The following is a 25,309-nucleotide window of genomic DNA, read 5'->3' on the forward strand; positions in this document are numbered from 1 at the left end:
CATGTTGCACTTGCTGCTTCTTGCTTAATGAATTATGCTCTTACTCTTGATCACTAGACTTCTGTAATCATCCATATGAAGTTCATCCACTATTGTCTTCAACCATGAATCCAACCTTCTGCTTCTGTAGTCATTCCATTGGTTCTCCTGGTACTGCATCAAATGTCACAAGTTTCCTTGCTGGAGGGTAATGCATTTTCATCTAATTCCTTTTTTGATCATTCCCAGGGATTGTACCTAATTTAATGATTTTATATCTTCCTTGCTAAGTTGCTGTCAAGTTTATAACATTGCTCTTTAAGCCTCTATTTGCTGTCAAGCATATACAATCCTGTATCTCTCTCTACTTTGATCTAGAATGAAGAGTTCAAGTTCTTTCATCAACTCATGGTAATTTGTATGATTCATACCATCAGTTTTACATGTGAACTATTTCTGCATTCTTTCTAATTTATTTCTTTCCATCTGCTTAACTCATAACCATACAACACAAGAGCATTCAATATCACTTTAGACATATACAGTGAGCATCTTTATCATTAACTTTGTAATCATCTCTTTGTACTCTAATGGGAGGGAGTTTAACACTTGGGGGCCCCGTCTCTTGGTCATTTTCTACTATCATCTAGCCTCTTAAATCTAAATATGCTGTCTACATTCACAATGTTCTTCATCTGTTCCATTCATTCACCACTCTTATGCTATAAAAGTATTTCTTTATATCCTTATCTACAAGTTTTTCACTTCATATCATATACATCCTCTGATTACTCTGTCCCAACATCCCTCAAAGAACTGTTCACTGTCCATATCCTCGAGTTCTTTCAAAACTCCAACATTGTAATCATGTCATCCCTTGCTCTTTTCTCTCCAGCCATTTTCTGTAGCTTAGCTCTTTTAATTCTGGTAACATATTTGTTTCCCTCCTCTTCATCTACTCCGTTGGGTCTTTGTGCTTCATGTGAAAGTTCTCAGTATTTTTTATTTCCATAACTGTTTTTCATTTCCCACGTAAGAAGTGAGCATCATGTACTGATGAAGAATAGCCTCATTTGTTCACATCATTCTCTAGCTGTCATATACAATGCAACAAAAACAGAGCACCCCTATCCACAGACAAGCCCTACAGACCTTTCAGAGCTTTCTCCAACTGCTTCACATGCCCTAGTTCAGCCCACTGACAGCACGTTAGCTCCTATGCAAGACTCAAATTTCCTTTATCCCATGCATGTCTCACACCTTCCTGCATGTTCAGGCCCTGATCACTCAAAACATCTTTCACTCCTACCTTCTTGGGTTTTCCCCTCTTCTGTTCCTTCTACTTTCTACATGTATATCCTTTAATTGGCCTCTCCTCACTCATCCTCTCAACTTGTCCAAACCATGTCAGTGTACCTTCTTTAGCTCTCTCATACATACTCTTCTTATTACTGCACATCTCTGTTACCCTATCATTTCTTACTTAATCAGCCTTCCTCATAACACATACTGATCTTCAACATTTTATTTCCAATTCATCCAGCCTCTTCTGTGTTTTTTTCACCAATCCCAACAGACATCCCCATCTTTGCCTACACAAAAAGGGACCTCTCTCTCCATATGACCCTGAAAGTGCCCAGAGACCTCCTCACCCATCCTAAGGGATGAATTCAGTTTCCATGATCCCATTCACTGCCATATCCATTCCCAAGTGCAGTATCCAAAGTGTTCCACTTTCTCTAGGTTCTCTCCATTTAAACTTACATCCCAGCTAAAGTGTTTCTCCCCACTGTTAAACTTCACAACCTTCATCTTATTCACGTCTCCTTACATCTTTCTCCTTCACACACTCTCCCTAATTCAAAAACCAGTTTCTGCAGTTTCTCACTCGAGTTAGCCATCAAAGCCATGTCATCAGCAAACAGCAACTGACTTACTTCCTAGGCATCCTAAACCCTAACAGTCTGCAGATCTGCCCCTCTCTCCAAGACCTTCACATTACCTTCCTCATCACCCCATCCATAAACAGGTTTAATAGCTATGGTGACATCACATACTCCTTTTACAGACCCACTTTCAACTGCAACCATTCACCTCCCTCTCTTCCTATTTGCCCACATGCCATACTCTTCTGATAAAAACTCCTGACTGCTTCTAGCAGCTTTCCTACCCAACCATATATTCATAACACCATCCATAAAGCATCTCTATTAATCATCAGGTTCATACATACCATATACAAGTTTTTGTTTATGAATATATCAAACAAATTCTGCAAACACATGATCCACACATCCTCTACCACTCCTCAAGCTACAATGCCCCTACCCAGTCTAATGCTCCATGCACACCCATAAACTTACAAGCTGCAGTCAACAAACTTATACCACTGTAATCCATATATTTATTTTTGTCCCCCTCGCCTTTATACAATGACACTATACAGGCATTCTGCCAAATCCTCAAGCACCTAACTCTGAGCCATATATACAATGGAAATCCTAACAAACTGATCAACAGTACCGTCACCACCTTTCTTGAGAAATTCAACTGCAATCCCACCCGATCCAGTCACTTTCCCATTCTTCATCTTATGCAAGGCATTGAAACCTTTCTTCATCATATCACTCAACTCTATAGTTTTGCATACCTCCACATCCCAAATACCCAAAATCTGCAACCCTATCACCCAACATATTCAACAATCCTTCAAAATACTTACCCCAGCTCCTTTTGTTCTCTTTGGTACTAAAGTACTTTGAACTTTTTAATTAAAACCCTTAGATCTACCTTTCTATCTTACCCTTAATGTTTTGTTAGTTGTATACTGAGAAGTAATGATTTCCTTTGTCAAATGCCGTGGTATTATACTTTCATATATGTTACTGTAATGAGCAAGCAAATGGATATGTTTACTTTTGCATACTGCATATGTGTTACCCGATGTTTAAGGCTTTATTCATGATCAATGTTTTAATGCATCTCCTTTTATCATCAGACTTATATTACAAGTCAAATTAACTGGCTTACTGCTTAGGTACCAAATCAGATCCTTCTTTGTGTTCTGGTGTTAAACAGGCCATGTCTGAATGTTTGAAATTTTGTTTTCATTCAGTCTTTGCCTGATGAGATAAAGGGCTGGGATCCAATCTAGTACTGGAGCTGAGTTTTCTCTAGGCTGATCAAGTGCTATGTTTATATAATTCTCTGATATCTCAATATAATTCCATTTTCATGTTTGAATAGTTTATAATGTAATATCTTGCATTTTGAGCTGAATACCAATTCTGTAATGCTCAGTTAACATCCTCCACATTTCCTTAGGGCCATTTGTGTACTTTTCTTCAGTTTTTGAGGCACAGTCTCCAATTCCTTGTTCTGCACCCTGTTCATGTTTCTTGACAGGTTTTCTGTAATTTTCTATTCATTTTCAATTTTCTTTTATGAAATATTTCCTCCAGCTTCCTTCATTTTTTCTTCTTATAGTCTTGCCTCACTCATTGCTAATTATTCTTTTCCAGGCTCTTCTGTCCATTCACAGGTTTCTGTCTCTTGGCATCTTCTGTTTAACAATATTTTCTTTTTTGTTAATTATTACATTTTCAATTTTATAATTATTTTTCTCATATTGTAGTTGTGCATCTACAGATCTCATTCCAGGTCATTGCCTTCGAAGATTTCGTTTAATTGAATTTAATATCTTTTTCAACTATCACAGATTACTTGGCCTTTGTAACTGTTATCTTTTATGAGTTTAACCTTCTACAAGAGAGAATATGATTTACAATGAGGGAGCTGAGGTTTTAAAGCGAGTTACTTTTGGGGACGAGCCTCAGTTGAGCTAATCATTTGTTAGCATTTTTCTGTTTTGGGGGATTTGTTTGTATTATGCATTGATTCATCTGTGCTAATCAGAAGCAAAGAAAGCTCCAGTAAAATGAAATATATGGAGAAACTATCTTTTCTGGTCAGTATTTAAGACTGAAGGTCATTCAGTATCTAACATCAAAACTTTTATATCAGTCTGTTTTGAAGTACTTACCACAATGGGAAAACAGAATAAAATTTCTTGCTTATCATTGTGCTGCTCTGACAAGAGAGAAGTGATGTATGGTGATGATCACAGACAAGAAAGTTCTAGTCAACAAGTCAAAAAACAAATAAATTTCTTTCTTTGGAAGGACAGATTAAGAGAGATAATAGTGTAAGAGACAAAGTTTAGCCAAAGCAAAGATATGTGTGAGAGGCCATGCTTAAGGCTGGTACAAAGGAGGAGCCCAGGTAATAACAACAGAAAGCCATATCTCTCCTGACATCCTTGAGTCAACCGTCACCCATGATGGCTGGGCACAATGTTGTTATGAAGGGAAAACGACCCTCTTGCAGTAAGTGTTGCTGGTTACCTGCCACAGCTGGTTTGAGACACAAGTGGTGGTGAAGAGTCGTAGGCCAAGAACAGGGTCAAATTGGGAAAAGGCTTTGCAGGACGAAGGAAGGATTCTCAGCATTGAGTGGGCACTCAAACAGGGATCATATGGTGTTAGGGGACCATCAAAATGCTCTTACTACCAACCAAACATCAAAAATTATATGCTGTAATAATGGTGAATCATGAGAAACTGCATTCCAAACTACCAAGGCACACAAGGAGACCTTACACTAACACCAGCTAAGGTTGCCAGATTTTTTCTTATGAAAAGTAGCGGATTTTAACGCAACGTAGCCCAGAACAGACAAGTATTACTACTTCAACTAGTACTTACAAGTCTCTGTTCATATTTGTGGAAATGAATCTTTAGTTAACTTCCAGCTTTACACAGTCAGGATACAAGATTCTGCTCAGCATGAAGAGAGCGAAATTTTCCAGCTCATCAATAAAACTACAATGATCAGCTTCCTCCTTTTGGAAAAGTAAGTTAATGCTTTCAAAATCACCAAATATCGGTCTCAAAAATTTTGAATATAGTTCATTTCCACGAGTACATAGAATGGAGCTTTCTGGATATATACTTATCACATGAGGATGCAGTGATCTCGAAATGAGCTTTTAGTGAGTACCACTGGCCAAGGACCCTTCTAACACTATTGCTTCTGGCAAGCCAACGTGTACCTGACAGAGGCACCAGTTGCGGATGTTCTTTACCATCACTGATGAGCTTATAGATATCCATATAAGCCTGTTTTCTCAAAGCAGATCTATGAAACCAATTGTAAGTTTATCTCATCATATGATCAATACATGATGGCAATTCATCTGATGCATGATAACAAACAAGGTGAAGAGAATGAGACACTTTACAAGAAGCAAGTGTGGTATGTTCTCTTTTGTTAACATGTATACCAACTGGTGACAGCCATATAAGTTTGAAGCTCCATCAGTCACCTAATCCAAAACGCTGCTTTAGATCAATCCCAATTTCCAGAAAATAATCTTTGATGTGCTGATACAAGGACTCTGCTGTGGTGCTCATAACCAAGTCCCACAAAGTAAGTAGTCATCTTATCAAGTGTAGCACTGTAAAACCAAACACATACACACAAGTGCTTTATGCATGCAATGTCAGCTGCGTTATCTATGATCAAAGAAAAAGGGGGTGGCATGCATGTCACTTACTAGCTCTTTCAAAAGCACTGGTGATATCACTTTCTTGACCAAGGCAATACACTTTGTTCTGTGGTCTGATACTCTCAGAGCTTGAAGTGGAGAGCATACCTTTCTTTAAAAGATCACACAAGTGATCAATGGCATTAACTGATGAATGACAAGCAGCATACACTGTAATCTGCAGTTCAAATCTTGAGACTTTTCTCCCTTTGAAAAAGCAGTTTCCAGACTTATTTGTTTTTTTTTCAAATCAGTTCTATGGCCTCTAAAATCAGTCTTGCACACATTTTTCACTTTTAACCATTTTTTGAATAACGAGTCTCAACCAAATGCTCTGAAAAGCTTTGCCACGTTTGGACCAATTCCCCATCATATAACCACCATCATATAACCCCCATCATATAACCACCGGGCTGTTTAGAAAGGGTAGTGAGTGGTGGGATGAAGAAGTAAGAGTATTAGTGAAAGAGAAGAGAGAGGCATTTGGACGATTTTTGCAGGGAAAAAATGCAATTGAGTGGGAGAAGTATAAAAGAAAGAGACAGGAGGTCAAGAGAAAGGTGCAAGAGGTGAAAAAAAGGGCAAATGAGAGTTGGGGTGAGAGACTATCAGTAAATTTTAGGGAGAATAAAAAGATGTTCTGGAAGGAGGTAAATAGGGTGCGTAAGACAAGGGAGCAAATGGGAACTTCAGTGAAGGGCGTAAATGGGGAGGTGATAACAAGTAGCGGTGATGTGAGAAGGAGATGGAATGAGTATTTTGAAGGTTTGTTGAATGTGTCTGATGACAGAGTGGCAGATATAGGGTGTTTTGGTCGAGGTGGTGTGCAAAGTGAGAGGGTTAGGGAAAATGATTTGGTAAACAGAGAAGAGGTAGTAAAAGCTTTGCGGAAGATGAAAGCCGGCAAGGCAGCAGGTTTGGATGGTATTGCAGTGGAATTTATTAAAAAGGGGGGTGACTGTATTGTTGACTGGTTGGTAAGGTTATTTAATGTATGTATGACTCATGGTGAGGTGCCTGAGGATTGGCGGAATGCGTGCATAGTGCCATTGTACAAAGGCAAAGGGGATAAGAGTGAGTGCTCAAATTACAGAGGTATAAGTTTGTTGAGTATTCCTGGTAAATTATATGGGAGGGTATTGATTGAGAGGGTGAAGGCATGTACAGAGCATCAGATTGGGGAAGAGCAGTGCGGTTTCAGAAGTGGTAGAGGATGTGTGGATCAGGTGTTTGCTTTGAAGAATGTATGTGAGAAATACTTAGAAAAGCAAATGGATTTGTATGTAGCATTTATGGATCTGGAGAAGGCATATGATAGAGTTGATAGAGATGCTCTGTGGAAGGTATTAAGAATATATGGTGTGGGAGGCAAGTTGTTAGAAGCAGTGAAAAGTTTTTATCGAGGATGTAAGGCATGTGTACGTGTAGGAAGAGAGGAAAGTGATTGGTTCTCAGTGAATGTAGGTTTGCGGCAGGGGTGTGTGATGTCTCCATGGTTGTTTAATTTGTTTATGGATGGGGTTGTTAGGGAGGTAAATGCAAGAGTCCTGGAAAGAGGGGCAAGTATGAAGTCTGTTGGGGATGAGAGAGCTTGGGAAGTGAGTCAGTTGTTGTTCGCTGATGATACAGCGCTGGTGGCTGATTCATGTGAGAAACTGCAGAAGCTGGTGACTGAGTTTGGTAAAGTGTGTGGAAGAAGAAAGTTAAGAGTAAATGTGAATAAGAGCAAGGTTATTAGGTACAGTAGGGGTGAGGGTCAAGTCAATTGGGAGGTGAGTTTGAATGGAGAAAAACTGGAGGAAGTGAAGTGTTTTAGATATCTGGGAGTGGATCTGTCAGCGGATGGAACCATGGAAGCGGAAGTGGATCATAGGGTGGGGGAGGGGGCGAAAATTTTGGGAGCCTTGAAAAATGTGTGGAAGTCGAGAACATTATCTCGGAAAGCAAAAATGGGTATGTTTGAAGGAATAGTGGTTCCAACAATGTTGTACGGTTGCGAGGCGTGGGCTATGGATAGAGATGTGCGCAGGAGGATGGATGTGCTGGAAATGAGATGTTTGAGGACAATGTGTGGTGTGAGGTGGTTTGATCGAGTAAGTAACGTAAGGGTAAGAGAGATGTGTGGAAATAAAAAGAGTGTGGTTGAGAGAGCAGAAGAGGGTGTTTTGAAATGGTTTGGGCACATGGAGAGAATGAGTGAGGAAAGATTGACCAAGGGGATATATGTGTCGGAGGTGGAGGGAACGAGGAGAAGAGGGAGACCAAATTGGAGGTGGAAAGATGGAGTGAAAAAGATTTTGTGTGATCGGGGCCTGAACATGCAGGAGGGTGAAAGGAGGGCAAGGAGTAGAGTGAATTGGAGCGATGTGGTATACAGGGGTTGACGTGCTGTCAGTGGATTGAATCAGGGCATGTGAAGCGTCTGGGGTAAACCATGGAAAGCTGTGTAGGTATGTATATTTGCGTGTGTGGACGTATGTACATGTGTATGGGGGGGGGTTGGGCCATTTCTTTCGTCTGTTTCCTTGCGCTACCTCGCAAACGCGGGAGACAGCGACAAAGTATAAAAAAAAAAAAAAAAATAACCACCGAAGATGTAATGAAACAGGAGGGACAAGCCACAAGCAGGGTGCATTGTTCCTGACTGATACGTGCTCACGTCGGGTCCAAACCTCTGAGGGGGGGGGGGGACAAGGTTGTCAGGTCACATGACAAAAATAATAACTATCATTCTCTATACCGAATGTTTTTATCTTATTTATCTATTATACTTTGTCGCTGTCTCCTGCGTTAGCGAGGTAGCGCAAGGAAACAGACAAAAGAATGGCCCAACCCACCCACATACACATGTATATACATAAACGTCCACACATGCACATATACATACCTATACATCTCAACGTATACATATATATACACAAACAGACATATACACATGTACATAATTCATACTGTCTACCCTTATTCATTCCCGTCGCCACCCCACGGCACATGAAATGACAACCCCTTCCCCCCGCATGTGAGCAAGGTAGCACTAGAAAAAGACAACAAAGGCCACATTTGTTCACACTCAGTCTCTAGCTGTCATGTAATAATGCACTGAAACCACAGCTCCCTTTCCACATCCAGGACCCACAGAACTTTCTATGGTTTACCCCAGACACTTCATATGCCCTGGTTCAATCCATTGACAGCACGTCGACCCCGGTATACCATATCGTTCCAATTCACTCTATTCCTTCCACGCCTTTCACCCTCCTGCATGTTCAGGCCTTGATCACTCAAAATCTTCACTCCATCTTTCCACCTCCAATTTGGTCTCCCACTTCTCCTCGTTCCCTCCAACTCTGACACATATATCCTCTTGGTCAATCTTTCCTCACTCATTCTCTCCATGTGACCACACCATTTCAAAACACCCTCTTCTGCTCTCTCAACCACACTCTTTTTATTACCACACATCTCTCTTACCCTATTATTACTTACTCGATCAAACCATCTCACACCACATACTGTCCTCAAACATCTCATTTCCAGCACATCCACCCTCCTGCGCACAACTCTATCCATAGCCCACGCCTCACAACCATACAACATTGTTGGAACCACTATTCCTTCAAACATACCCATTTTTGCTTTCTGAGATAATGTTCTCGACTTCCACACATTCTTCATGCCGGCAAGGCAGCAGGTTTGGATGGTATTGCAGTGGAATTTATTGAAAAAGGGGGTGACTGTATTGTTGACTGATTGGTAAGGCAATTTAATGTATGTATGACTCATGGTGAAGTACCTGAGGATTGGCGGAATGCTTGCATAGTGCCACTGCACAAAGGCAAAGGGGACAAAGGTGAGTGTTCAAATTACAAAGGTATAAGTTTGTTGAGTATTCCTGGGAAATTATATGGGAGGGTATTGATTGAGAGGGTGAAGGCATGTATAGAGCATCAGATTGGGGAAGAGCAGTGTGGTTTCAGAAGTGGTAGAGGATGTGTGGATCAGGTGTCTGCTTTGAAGAATGTATGTGAGAAATACTTAGAAAAGCAAATGCATTTGTATGTAGCATTTATGGATCTGGAGAAGGCATGTGATAAGAGTTGACAGAGATGCTCTGTGGAAGGTATCAAGAATATATGGTGTGAGAGGCAAGTTGTTAGAAGCAGTGAAAAGTTTTTATCGAGGATGTAAGGCATGTGTACGTGTAGGAAGAGAGGAAAGTGATTGGTTCTCAGTAAATGTAGGTTTGTGGCAGGGATGTGCGATGTCTCCATAGTTGTTTAATTTGTTTATGGATGGGGTTGTTAGGGAGGTGAATGCAAGAGTTTTGGAAAGAGGGGCAAGTATGCAGTCTGTTGTGGATGAGAGTCAGTTGTTGTTTGCTGATGATACAGCGCTGGTGGCTGATTCATGTGAGAGACTGCAGAAGCTAGTGACTGAGTTTGGTAAAGTGTGTGAAAGAAGAAAGTTGAGAGTATATGTGAATAAGAGCAAGGTTGTTAGGTACAGTAGGGTTGAGGGTCAAGTCAATTGGGAGGTAAGTTTGAATGGAGAAAAACTGGAGGAAGTGAAGTGTTTTAGATATCTGGGAGTGGATTTGGCAGCAGGTGGAACCATGGAAGTGGAAGTGAATCATATGAGTGGATGGGCCATTCTTCATGTTTCCTGGTGCTACCTCACTGATGCGGGAAACAGCGATTAAGTATAATAAATAAATAAATATTATCATCATTATCATTATTGTTATTATTATCATTACTAAAAGTGCTGTTATGCTTAGCCTAATCATGTTCACAACTCACCCCAAAAAGTAGCAAGTAGTGAATAAAAAAGAAAAGTAGCATGTAGCCTTCGTAAGTAGCCTAATCTGCTACTTTTCATCTAATCTGGCAACACTGATACTAGCATCCAGGAAGAACTTCAGAACTGCCAACACCCATGGAGAGTCTATGGTATCACTAGCACCAAAAAAACATAACATCAACCTTTGAACACCTAGGAAATGCCTCTAGTAAAACAAGCATCTCCAGAGGGCTTTTCTCTTTTAGTACACCACACATCCTATGTCCAGGGAATACATACAGCAACCCCTGGCCAATCATGAAAGGTCTACAGTACTGGCAGCAAGATCCCAAAGAGGGTATGCAGAACAACAAGATCACAGGGTGAGACTACAGTACTAAACACATGAAGGCCCTCTGACCTACAGTACTACAACACAAACTATGCCTAGGGAGGGTCCTACATTAATCCTTGGGCACCCAAAAAGAAACTGCTGTACTAATAGCACACAGGGAAAGACTGCAGTGCCACCAGCACTCATGGAGGACCTATAGTCCCATCAGCATCCAGTATGGGCCTGCAATACCACCAGCACAAAAGCTGGGGCCAACAGTGCCACAAACACCCAGGGGAACATTCAGTAACACCAGTCCCAAGGAAATTCTGCAATCAGCTCAGTATGTGATTATTATTTGTTTACTGTTTGTGTTCTATGAAGACTTTTACACTTGTGTTGCTCAGTTCTCTTAATCCTGTTTGTGTCATGTCTTTACTCCTATAAATGCATACAGACACAAACATACACAAACCTACTGATCAGCCCTTAGGGGAGAATGAAAAACTGGGTGGACCATAGAGCAGCTGCTGCGACCATGATTCAAACCTATGTGGATTTAGTTCTAGGTAACCCATACATATGTGACGGTCAGTAACGTGAACAGCTACATCATGGAGGGCCATATGCATGTGTGTGAAGTATCACTACACCTACAAATGGTCTACAGTACTATTATCATTTAGAAAGATCTTTCAGCACCACAAGCACCTAAAAAACACTTGTAATACCATCAGCATCCTGTGGAGGCCTAGAGTACCAGCAAGCTCAGTTCTATGTGCTCCAAGGGAGGGCTTGCACTGCCACTAGCAACAAAAGAGGGCACACAGTATTACAACCACCCAGGGAGGGTCTGCAGTATCATTAACACTCACGGAAGCCCTTTAGTTCCACAGAAAGCCTGCACTACCACCAGAAAACAAAGAGTGGTCACAGCACCACCAGTGTTTAAGGTGCTCCTGAAATACCACTAGCATACCAGGATGGCTTCTAGCACCATTAGCACTCAGGGTCTGCAGTACCATTAGCATCCTAGGAGGGCTTTTGGCACCATGAGCACTCAGCATCTGCAGTACCACTAGCAACTACGAATGGACTACATTGACCTCCTGGGTAAACAGGAGGGTCCTGAAGCTTAACCTGAACATCTGAAAGCACTCTTGAAAAGGATTCCAATACCTTTCTAGCATCCAACTGCATCACCCAAACACAGGAAAAGGACTTGCTGTACAAACACAAGCACTATTTCCTAGTCTCCTAAGGAGGATAATCAGCATCATGAAGATAACTAAGAAGAGACATCAATACCATGGATTTACCATAAAATGACATGACACATTTTGCAGATGCCCTGAGAAGTTTCTTAGTACAATCTAGGTATCGAATAGGTATCCTCATCACTGTGTATAAGGGAAGAACCCTTAATATTTTCTGGGTGGCATTCAGGGAGGTCCTTCAGCATGGTCCAAATATCTAAAGAGGGCCCTCATTATATTTGGGGAACCAAAGGAGGTCCTTTGGACTGTCTTGGCATGTATAGAGCTTACCTGTAATATTTGGATATCTCGTGAAAACTTGCACTACCACAAGGGGATCCTAAAATAGTCATCATCACTGTTCAGGTCATTATGGTGGAGCCATCAAAGCACCATCAGAAGCCAGCAGAGGGCCAGCAGCAATACCTAAAGATCTAGGAAGAGCCTATAGCACTATCTAAGCATCCAGTGAGGGGTCCATAGTACCTTCCGAGCATTTATGGAGGACACATGACACTACCTTTGGACCCTGAGAGGGTCCTGTGCACAGCTTAGGGATTAGGGAAGATTCTCAAACAGACCTGGGACTAATGGAGAACCCCTGCACCATCCAGACACCTGTGGAGAGCCCACAGCAATACCCAGAGACCCAATCCTGCCATATGCTCTCACATCTACATAAAAAAATTACACCACTACAGCTAAGTGATGCCATATTCATGGGGTGGGTAAACAATAAACATTTCAGGGTCTGTTCTGGTCTCTAATAAAACTCACTGTTCTAAAAAAAAAATCTCCTAGCTTTTTTACTATCATAACAGTTAGGATCAACTATTAGAACACAGTGCTTTGGGCAATAAGGCAGTCAACTCTAAATAAAACTTTAATCATCTTTATGCCATTTTTCCCCCACATCTTTGCTTATTTCTACTTTTACTATGAAAAATACATGCCTCTACCTGTCCCTAAATTATATCAAATATCAATATACTCATTATCTAGAATAAAAGAGAAGATATAACAGTGAAGATTATTACCCTTGTTTATCTGAAGAGAGATGTAATTTCATATTCCAAGATAGTAAATGTAGAATCTTAACCCAGTAGAACATCCAAGAATCCTGGACAGTCTGGGTGTCTAAGGTAACATCTCTGCATTTCCATAAGAGAGGTTCCACTCTTATTCAGGCTAACCCTGATCCACAGCCCTTCTAGTCTTTAGATAAAGTTCTACAAAGCATGCCAATACAGCATATGCACTAAGCAAAAATCCGTTACTTTGCTAGATGACAAGAATAAAAACAAACTATTTCTTAGTAGCAATGAATACTTTGGTATACATATAACTGCAATTTCATCAGCAGTCAGGGAAAAGTATAACTGATTTGAAAAATCTATCATCTATCAATTACCATTTCTCTCCCACATCTATATCTCTTTCTGTCCTTCTGCAGTGGATCAAGTACAAACAACCTCTGAATTCATTAAAATGATTAGCATCCTCAACTTATATCTCATGTAACAAAGGTAACATGGCCTTCCATGCTGATGTAAGCACTTCTTAATCTTTTACTTGCGTACTGACTAAAATTAAAGTAAGTCTAACCTCTACATTCATAACTATCCTCACGCACAAACTGTGATTCCAATACATATGATCAAAAAAATCTTTCCTCTTATGTAATCTGGAGAAACCTCTTGCTCTAAACAATTCATTAACCATATCAGTCCAGCTTTTTTGCAGTCAACTGCCTTTTCTTCTGGGTCTCTAAATTTATCCGAGTCAACTTCCTTCTCCTCTTGTGCCTCTAACTATAGTATCTATTTGTAATTACACCAATGTTAATGGAAGTCTATGAAAGTCCTGGTGTTACCCAAGACCTTTCTAAAGGCTCCTACAGGCTGAGGCTGTGCTACTTCCAGAGGCAAGGGAATGCAGACTCCTTTGGAATAAGAAGTTCACTGACAAGACCAGACACTCAATAATGCAGACTCACTAAGGGTAACTTCTCTCTCAAAGTGAAAACTTGGGCAGAGTTTGGTAACACCTCGTTCTATATATACTTTTTGTTCATACTTGACTCCCGTTTCCTGCTTAGCAAGTAAGAACCAGGAACAGATGAAGAAAGGCTGCATTCACTCATACCCATAAACTAGCTGTCATGTGTAATTCACAAAAATTACAGCTCCCTATCCACAACCAGGCCCCAAACACCTTTCCCTAGTTTACCCTAGCCACTTCACATGCCTTGGTTCAGTCCACCAATTTCTATGAAAGCATTCTGGTGTTACCCAAGACCTTACTAAAGGTTCCTACAGTCTAGGGCTGTGCTACTTCTAGATAGGTCAAGGGAATGTGTACTCCTTTGAAGCAAGAATTTCTTGAACAAGACTGGACTACCAATGATACTGCCTCACTAAAGCTAACTTTTCTCTCATGGTATAACCTCAAGCAGGCACAGTCTGCTAATACCTTGTATTATATATATTTTTAGTTCATACTCGATGGGATGAAGAAGTAAGAGTATTAGTGAAAGAGAAGAGAGAGGCATTTGGACGATTTTTGCAGGGAAAAAATGCAATTGAGTGGGAGATGTATAAAAGAAAGAGACAGGAGGTCAAGAGAAAGGTGCAAGAGGTGAAAAAAAGGGCAAATGAGAGTTGGGGTGAGAGAGTATCATTAAATTTTAGGGAGAATAAAAAGATGTTCTGGAAGGAGGTAAATAAAGTGCGTAAGACAAGGGAGCAAATGGGAACTGCAGTGAAGGGCGCAAATGGGGAGGTGATAACAAGTAGTGGTGATGTGAGAAGGAGATGGAGTGAGTATTTTGAAGGTTTGTTGAATGTGTTTGATGATAGAGTGGCAGATATAGGGTGTTTTGGTCGAGGTGGTGTGCAAAGTGAGAGGGTTAGGGAAAATGATTTGGTAAACAGAGAAGAGGTAGTGAAAGCTTTGCGGAAGATGAAAGCCGGCAAGGCAGCAGGTTTGGATGGTATTGCAGCGGAATTTATTAAAAAAGGGGGTGACTGTATTGTTGACTGGTTGGTAAGGTTATTTAATGTATGTATGACTCATGGTGAGGTGCCTGAGGATTGGCGGAATGCGTGCATAGTGCCATTGTACAAAGGCAAAAGGGATAGGAGTGAGTGCTCAAATTACAGAGGTATAAGTTTGTTGAGTATTCCTGGTAAATTATATGGGAGGGTATTGATTGAGAGGGTGAAGGCATGTACAGAGCATCAGATTGGGGAAGAGCAGTGTGGTTTCAGAAGTGGTAGAGGATGTGTGGATCAGGTGTTTGCTTTGAAGAATGTATGTGAGAAATACTTAGAAAAGCAAATGGATTTGTATGTAGCATTTATGGATCTGGAGAAGGCATATGATAGAGTTGATAGAGATTCTCTGTGGAAGGTATTAAGAATATATGGTGTGGGAGGAAAGTTGTTAGAAGCAGTGAAAAGTTTTTATTGAGGATGTAAGGCATGTGTACGTGTAGGAAGAGAGGAAAGTGATTGGTTCTCAGTGAATGTAGGTTTGCAGCAGGGGTGTGTGATGTCTCCATGGTAGTTTAATTTGTTTATGGATGGGGTTGTTAGGGAGGTAAATGCAAGAGTTTTGGAAAGAGGGGCAAGTATGAAGTCTGTTGGGGATGAGAGAGCTTGGGAAGTGAGTCAGTTGTTGTTTGCTGATGATACAGCGCTGGTGGCTGATTCATGTGAGAAACTGCAGAAGCTGGTGACTGAGTTTGGTAAAGTGTGTGGAAGAAGAAAGTTAAGAGTAAATGTGAATAAGAGCAAGGTTATTAGGTACAGTAGGGTTGAGGGTCAAGTCAACTGGGAGGTGAGTTTGAATGGAGAAAAACTGGAGGAAGTGAAGTGTTTTAGATATCTGGGAGTGGATCTGGCAGCGGATGGAACCATGGAAGCGGAAGTGGATCATAGGGTGGGGGAGGGGGCGAAAATTCTGGGGGCCTTGAAGAATGTGTGGAAGTCGAGAACATTATCTCGGAAAGCAAAAATGGGTATGTTTAAAGGAATAGTGGTTCCAACAATGTTGTATGGTTGCGAGGCGTGGGCTATGGATAGAGTTGTGCGCAGGAGGATGGATGTGCTGGAAATGAGATGTTTGAGGACAATGTGTGGTGTGAGGGGGTTTGATCGAGTGAGTAACGTAAGGGTAAGAGAGATGTGTGGAAATAAAAAGAGCATGGTTGAGAGAGCAGAAGAGGGTGTTTTGAAGTGGTTTGGGCACATGGAGAGGATGAGTGAGGAAAGATTGACCAAGAGGATATATGTGTCGGAGGTGGAGGGAGCAAGGAGAGGATGGGGGACCAAATTGGAGGTGGAAAGATGGAGTGAAAAAGATTTTGTGTGATCGGGGCCTGAACATGCAGGAGGGTGAAAGGAGGGCAAGGAATAGAGTGAATTGGAGCGATGTGGTATACCGGGGTTGACGTGCTGTCAGTGGATTGAATCAAGGCATGTGAAGCGTCTGGGGTAAACCATGGAAAGCTGTGTAGGTATGTATATTTGCGTGTGTGGACGTATGTATATACATGTGTATGGGGGGGGTTGGGCCATTTCTTTCGTCTGTTTCCTTGCGCTACCTCGCAAACGCGGGAGACAGCGACAAAGTATAAAAAAAAAAAAAAAAGTTCATACTCGAGTGTCATTTCCCCGCATTAGTGATTGAGCACCTGGGACAGGTGAAGAAAGGCCACATTTGCTCACATCGATTCTCTAGCAGTCATGTGTATTGCACTAAAACTACAGTTCTCAATCCCCACCCAGCCACATCATGTTCTGTTTTCATTCCACTGACAGCATGTCACCCTCTCCACACCACACTGTTCCAAAGCACTCTATTCTGTCCATACCTTTCACCCTTCTGCATCATAAGGATCCTGTCACTCAAAATCTTTATCATTCCATCCCTCCATCTCCAATTTGGTCTCCCCATTTTCCTTGTTCCCACCAACTTTGACACATGTATCAGCAATTCCTCATTCAATCTCTTCATTCAGCTCCCTCAACCACAATCTTTTAATTACCACACCTCTCTCTTACTCTTTTATTAATAAAATGATCGAACCACCTTACACTACCTACTGCCCTCAAACATTTCATTTCCAACACATCCACCCTCCCCTACACAACTTATTCATAGTACATGCCTCGCATACATATGATATTGTTGGGACTACTATACCTTCAAATATAGCCATTTTTGCCCAACCTAAATAATATCTCTTCACATCTTCTTCAGTGCTTCCATTACTTTCATCTTCTTACCCATCTTATAACTCCCTTCCATAGATCTATTCACTGCTCTGTTCACTCCCAGGTATCTAAAGCACTTCATTTACTCCAATTTTTCTTTATTCAGACTCACACCCCAACTAACCAACCCCTCAACCCTGCTTAACCGAATAACCTTACTTTAATTTACATTTACTCAACTGCTTCATTTCACACACTCTTCCAAATCAGTCGCCAACTTCTGCATTTTCTCACTCAAATCTGCCAACACTGTTTAATAACAGTAAACAACAACTGACTCACTTCCAAGACCCTCCCATCCTATCCAAACTGCATACTCGCCCCTCTCTCTAAGACTCTTGCAATTTTCCTCAACCACCCCATCCATAAACAAATTAAACAGCCATGGGGATATCACACAACCCTGCTACAGACCAACCTTCCCTTGGAAGCAATAGCTCTCCACTCTTCCCACTCATACACATTCCTTATACCCCTGGTAAAAACTTCTCTGCTTCAAGCAGCTTTTCCTCCACACTGTTCTTAAGACCTTCCACAAGGAATCTCCATTAACCTAATCATATGCTTTCTCTAGGCTGATAAATACCACACACAAATCATGTTTCTCTAAGCATTTCTCACACACATGCTTCAAAACAATACACACATCTTCCACCACTTCTGAAACCACATAGCTCTGATGCTATCTACTTCTTCCATTTACTGCTCCTACCATTTTGCCAAAAGGCATAGCCACTGCACAGTGTTTACCACAGGAAAATATAGAGCTATGAAGAATGAATTGTGTGAAATAAAATTTTATGTGCAACAAAGAGATACTGTATCTTTGTTGCTAGAATGCCAGGCTGTATACCACACTGCTTCAATTTATTCTATCACTTGTGTGCCCTTTACCCTGTTGAATGTTCTGGCTCCAACAATAATAAATCCATGTCTCTTTCACTTAATCCTTCCATCACCTTTTTGGTCTCTCCCTCCTCCTTGCCTATCACTTCTGATACATTCAACCCCTTAGTTTCTTTCATTTTGTTCCTCCTTGCCATATGTCAATGAAATTTCAGCTCGACCGGGTAAGCTTTCTCATTACCACTTTCATGTCAACCATACATCTCTCTTACAATCCTGTTCCTTACACAAACAACCCTCCTCACATCACATGTTGTCCTCAGGCATATAATCTCCTATACATCCATCCTATTCTATTAAGCACTTTTGTGACATACACCACTAAAGACACCTATCCTTCTTTTCACAGATAGTGACATCTTCCACACTCTCTCAGTTCACCAAGGACCTTTGTCCCTTCTCTCACTCTATGATGTCAGTTCCCATAGTTCCATCCACTGCTATATCTACTCCTAGGTACCTAAAGCACTCTGCCTACCTCACTCTCCCTACTCAAGCTCACACTTAAACCATCCTATTGTACCCCAACTTCTGAATCTCACTACCTGACAGTGCTATTGTTCACATTAACTCTCAACTTCCTCCTCTAACACACTCTCCCAAACTTAGACACCAGCTTCTGTAGTTTCTTGCTGGAAACTGCCACCTAAACCATATCAAATGCAAACAGAAACCAATTCATCTTACATGCCCCCATCCAGTGTACCATGGACCTATCCCTCACTATGAGACCCCTTAAATTTACCTTCCTTACCACCCAATCCATAAAAAGATTAAACAACCATAGCAATGTTGCTTTTTTTTTTCTTTCTTTTCCAAAAGAAGGAACAGAGAAGGGGGCCAGGTGAGGGTATTCCCTCAAAGGCCCAGTCCTCTGTTCTTAACGCTACCTCGCTAACGCGGGAAATGGCGAATAGTTTGAAAGAAAAGAAAAAAAAAGCTATGTTGCACATCTTTGATCCAGCTCCATGTTCCTATCCCTATGTATGCTTTACTCTCCCCCCATAAAAATTTTCACACTATTTAGAAACTTTCTGTTTGTCCCATAAATCCACACTATCTTCCATAAAGCCTCTCATCAACCCTACCATGCACTTTTCTTGCTCTATATATATCTTTTGAGGAACTGAGATATTTCATCACTAGGAAGTACACGTTTGATCCAGAACCACTTTCACCAGGAACAACTTACCTTCCTCCCTTAATATCCGCATGTATGCTTTACTCTCCCAGAAAAAGTTTCTCATTGTATTTATTATCTTCCTGTTTGTCCCATGAGTATGCATAACCTTCCACAAGGCCTCTCTATCAACCCTATCATGTGCTTTTTCTTGATTTATGAATGCTTTTTGAAGGACGGAAATATCACTAGGAAGTAATACCTAATGTACGGAGACAAAGTCAGTTTTAAAATGAAAAAAATATAATACGACTTTCCTACTTGAAATGATAAGTGTATGCCTTTGTATTCATTGTTTAACTGACAATAAAATCCATGTGTATGGATCTTAATGCACTTCCTTTTGTTTCATATTTCAGCTATGCCATGATTATTTACACTGTACTCAGACACAAAATCTAACTAAGTTCTAGTTTTAGATTCAGTCTACATGAGGATGCAATCTGGTGGTCAGGCACCAGCAATAGAATCCTGATGGATCATAAAGTGATCACTAAAAGAAAAATTTAGAGCTGACTGCCTCTGCGCCTAAATGCTAAGAAAAAATCACTGTGGGGGTAAGTACGGGGGTTGCTGTACAGGAAAGGCTTCCCATCCATACCGTTGCGTCGCAGCTTGAGCAGGACACATCGTCGGCCTACAAGTGAAAAGTACCATATGTAGTTTACTTGAAGTTAAGATCTTCTGCAAATAGATACCTCGCATGAACAGCATGTACAAAGCTAGTGACTGCTGCCGTAGGGTATGACAGAGTGTGATAGCGCTTCACATGAGTTACTAACTTCTGAGAAACTGATTGAATAGTTACTGAAGAGGAGAAAACAAATAAGTGGCATTTAAAAAAGAATTTAAGCGACAGGAAGGAAATAAAACATTTAATGTCTACAAAAGGAATGTTTAGGAAGAATATGCATTTATGAAATCTGTCCCAACTTGTCCCAAGAGGTGTTAGTAAAGTGAAAACTTACCTGATCTTGGTTTAGGAACAGGCTCCTCACGATCACTTTTCTCCACATTCCCCTTTTCAGGGTCTTTGAGGGAGGAGTCCCCTCCTTCCACTCTTCCCTCTTGACTGCTAGTGGTGTTAGTTCCCACCACAAAGGCACTATTCTCTTCCTTGGTGATGCTCATGTAAAAACACATGTCAGTCTTTTTCATTATGTGTCTAGGGCCAGGATTCAACAAAATGGTGTCCTCGTAGAACTCAGGAAGCTCAGCCGGCCGCACCCCAACCAAAGCCACGCCATACCTGGGAAACATGGAACGTGACCCCATTCTGCAGGAAAGAGGCTCTGAGGAGCAACTACATAAGAATGGTTATGATAGAACATTGGCGACTATTACTTGAACACCAATACAGCACATACAGGTGAGTGTAAGCAGAAACTTGTATATTTGCAATACAAAATCAAATGGATGAAATTAAAATATTGTTCTCATGAATATACTGCTATTTTTGGTGTATGCAGATGACCTGAAATATGGACTAGACTCTTACCTAGACTTTTTTGTAGATGATACTAAGGTCATGAGATACAAGTGTAAATGATGATTGCATCAGCTTGCAGGACAACCAGAACAAACTCCAAAGTTGCTCTGATAGATGCATGAAGAAATTCAGTCCAATCAAGTAAAAGAAAGTTTTGGTGCAAATATCACCAAGCAGAAAATAAGTGACAGGAAAGCATCTTAGGAGTAGACATTGTGTCTAATCTGACACTGAAGCTACACATCAGTATTCTGAGAGACAAACTGTCTGCTGGCAGGTATGAAAAAATGAATGTGAATTTAAGTATAAGGATAAATAAATGTTTGGTAAACTTCTCACAAATCTCATTACACTAAAATTGGATTATGCTAAAAATGTCTGATCACTGCACCTAAAGAAGCTCTAAGATTTGATTATGAAGGTCCAGAGAAGGAAACTTAGAATGGTACCTAAATATGGAAAGCTAAGCTATAATGAAAGGCTAAGGGTTATTCATCTGTCCTTCATGGAGAGGAGAAGAGAGATGGGTAACCTGATTACAGCCTTCATGTTTATAAATCAGGTATGTGGAAGAAAGCATAAGGTGGGGAAGGGGGCGAAGGTTCTGAAACCATTGAAGATTGCGTGGAAAGAGAGAATGTTATCTGGGAGGGCAAAAATGGGTATGTTTGAAGAATAGTTGTCCCAACATTATGTGGATGCGAGGCTGTGCAAAGGAAGGTGGATATGATGGAAATGCAATGTTTTAGGACATTATTTGGTGTTGGGTGATTCGATCGAGTCGGTATTGGAAGGGTAAAAGAGATGTGCAAATGGTTTGGACATATGGAGAGAATGAACGAGGAAAGATTGACAAAAAGCATATAGATGTCAGATGTGGACGGCACAAGGAGAATGAAGAGACCAAATTGGATATGGAATGATGGAGTGAAAATGATTCTAAGTGATCAGGACCTGAACATTTAGGAGGGTGAAAGGCATACACAAGATAGAGTAAATTGGAATGATGTGGTATACTAGGGTCAATGTGCTGTAAATGGACTGAAACAGGGCATGTGAAGTATCTGGGGTAAATCACGGGAAGATCTGTAGAGCCTGGTTGCGGATAGGGAGCTGTGCATTACACATGACAGCTAGAGAATGGATGTAGCCTTTCTTCCTCTGTTCCTGGTACTACCTCGCTATTGTGGAAAATGGCACTGAAGCATGAAAAAAAAAATTCTGTACATACTGAAATGTCAAAAGGATTTTGTAAGGAAATTTCCTTGTAACTTTCAGAGATAAAAGTATATTTTTGCGGACATACTTAATTTCTGATCGAGATGTGGTGCTACTTTACTGAAGAATATGTTGGTGGTAGGGAACTTGTTACTACTGGTGGTTTTAAGGAAGGGAATGCTGCCACCACAGATATTCTACAGCTGAAGAAATTATGCGAGACAAGATAGAATTATCAAAGTGTGTCAACTAAGTTACTGCTTGATCTCCTTCCATAAAAGACATCCAACATCACTGCAATGAGGAGAAATCCTGCCACAACATTTCATGGTCTTGCTACTCTATGCTAATATTTAACTTCATCATCTACCTCCAAATCTGCAGTCATCTTCTAAAGTCCTTGATGCCACTGTATAATGTGCTCCAAGCTAAAAACTGCAATCTAGTTAATGCACCACAAGTGATTCCTTATTTCTTCCTTCAAAAGAAATGAGGGGATGACACTTTCTATAACAGCATATGAACCACAGCATGTGAATTTGGAGAATATGTTAATGCATCTCCCAAAGCTTCCTAAACTGCATGAAGAAAGACTTGGTACCTAAACACACCAGCATCTTCTTGCCTTTTATCATCAATTCTATCATTCAACTTGCCAGACTCAGCAAACCCCTATTCCAACTGTGTCCTCCGTAAATCCTCCCAGATTTTATTGACAAACTGATAGATTACATCTGGTATGGTATCAAAAAAGAACATATGTCTTTCCTCCCACATACTGTATCAGCTGACACAGAACAAAAAATCTGATGGCATATCAACACATGAAGTTCCCAGAATGTTGTCTACCCTTCCTGATGCCATTACTAATAGGATGCATCTGAATATCCATGTCATCCCTCACTCTCTGCAGACCATGCCAGTCTTCAATGCCACAACTTAGAGATCATTCAATGCTCATTGACACCTTAAGATATATATTAATGACTGACGAGGGGCTGACCAGCATTACTGCTCTCTACATTCACCAAGATGTTGATATATATGTTAACTCTGTCATCAAAGAATCTGACACCAAAGGAAACCATAATCTTGCCTGCATCACTGACTAATCATTGATCTTATGCAAGGAAGTGCATATTTCCATTTAAGTGTATATCATTTATGACCAGATGTTACCCAAATAGTTGCTTTTGTTGACATCAATGATCAAACTTTTGAATATAGTTTTCAAAAGTCTGACAATGGCCCATCATAGTCTAACCCCAAGACAAGCTTCCTCTACCTAAAGTGCCAGTTATGAAACAATCATGCATGGTGATTAGATTAATCTAGGGGATATATCCCACATATACCATATGTAATTTGAAGTTGTAGACTTTGGAAAACAGATTATGCTAACCCATACTTCCACAATTTTTTTGAGGGAATCTTGAAGAAATTTTTTTGGCTTTCAATCAGGATATGAGGAACATGAGAGCTAGCTAGGGTCATGTCAAAGTAGCATGGAGCCTCAGGCACAAGAATAGCTGGGAGGGCTTAACTTCCTTAAACTTAATTTAAAAAGCATGACAATATAAGACTGCATATACAAGTTTTACAGGAGCCAGTCATGGACTGGATAGCATGCTTGGTTCACATCCAGTAGAAAGTATGTGGAATCTGTGTTTCCCTATATTTCAACCACAAAAATATTTGTGGAAAGTAACCTAAAACTTGTAACATTCTATTTAGCAAAGTACAAAAGCATATAAACCTTCCTGATCTAAAACACCTTGTCAATGCCACGGGGAAATAAAGATCAATTTTTCAATAGCACAAATTAAAATAAAGTTCCTTAACTGCTTTCTCAACCTTAGACATATTTCTTGCAACACTTTTCTAGAAAAATCAATTACATTTCGATATGTCTTACTCCCAGATAAGAACTGCCAAGCCCGTGTTTCTCCTGAGACAGCATTCCATGCAGTCGATTTTTCATGCAATTCAAAGTTAAGAATGAATGTTCCCCTTCAGCATTTGACACCATGATAATCACAGATTACTAAAGCCACACAGGGCAGAGCAATATCTAGTTGCATGGTGATGAGTTTACAAAGGGCATCTAGAGGGTTTTTCATCACCTCTGACTTACCTTCTGGATACTGAACATATTGAAGGAATTCATAAAAGATGGAATCCACCAGGCCCTCTAGACACATTGCTGCAACCTTGCAGCCCTTTGACATATGTAAACATTATTATTTCCCTTTGCACTGATCGCATCAATTATCACGCCAAAATGGGCCACAACAGCAGAATACATAGCCTTTAGGTATTCCAGCTTTGTAGGTAGATGATCAATGCTGGTATAAAAGATGCTAGTAGGAAACTGGTCTCATGCTGATGGTGACTGTGGCCGAGTTTTTACTCCGCCTTTCTTATGCAGTACACCATTCCAAAGTTTCCAATATTCAGAAGATTACTTGAGTCAAGAAGTCAATGGTCATAGGTAAGAAGGGGGTTCTCAAAATTCACTGGGGTGATAAGCAACATGCTAGGGTGCTTGGTCTTGGGCCTACCGTCGTTCTTAATATATGTGAATAACTTCCCAGATGCAATAGACTCCTACTTAGATATGTTTGTGGATGATGCCCAGGCCATGAAAGAGATTAAGAATAACAATGATTGCATCATCTTACAAGGGAACCTGGAAAAACTTTAAAGTTGATCTGATAAATGGGCTATGAAATTTAACATGAGAAATAGCAAGGTAATGAAGATGAGATACACTCAAAGAAAACCTTAATGTATCTAATACCAATCAGGAAATAAAATAAAAGCATCTATGACTGAAAGAAACCTGGGAGTTGACATTGTACCTAATCTGTCACTAGAGGTGCATGTCAAGAGAGTTGTGAAATACACAAATTGTCTGCTGCCAAACATATGAATCATAATGAAGTAAAATGGGTCAACAAGGAAATGTTTGGTAAGCTATTCACAATACAGACCAAAACTAGCTTTTGCCTCTCAAGTCTGATCACTGCACCTGTACTGCACCTAGTTATCCAAACCTAGTTAAGGAAGTGTCTCTGATGTGTTTTTTGTTCCTTACCACTTGGGAAATGATAGGTCCACCAAAGGAGTACCTCCATACACTCCCCTTATGAATATTTTTCTATGAACTTCATGTGAGAGACAACATATATACTCTTGCATTCCACGAATGCAGCCCACCTCCACCCCATGTGTATGTACCTGTGTATGTTCTGTGTTTGTTTGAATGAACCTTTCACATCAAA

The 25,309-nt window shown here is 40.6% G+C and overlaps 1 protein-coding gene across 1 annotated transcript in view; it reads right to left on the minus strand.

Annotated features, from left to right (window-relative positions):
* SLO2 (slowpoke 2) overlaps positions 1–25,309 on the minus strand; it is a 1,142,188-nt gene that overhangs the window by 519,005 nt on the left and 597,874 nt on the right. The window contains 2 exon segments of the mRNA XM_071691568.1: positions 19,920–19,955; positions 20,287–20,567. Coding sequence (XP_071547669.1) covers positions 19,920–19,955; positions 20,287–20,567 — 317 coding nt within the window.

This window comes from Panulirus ornatus, chromosome 50 (assembly GCF_036320965.1).
Source record: "Panulirus ornatus isolate Po-2019 chromosome 50, ASM3632096v1, whole genome shotgun sequence".
NCBI lineage: Eukaryota > Metazoa > Arthropoda > Malacostraca > Decapoda > Palinuridae > Panulirus > Panulirus ornatus.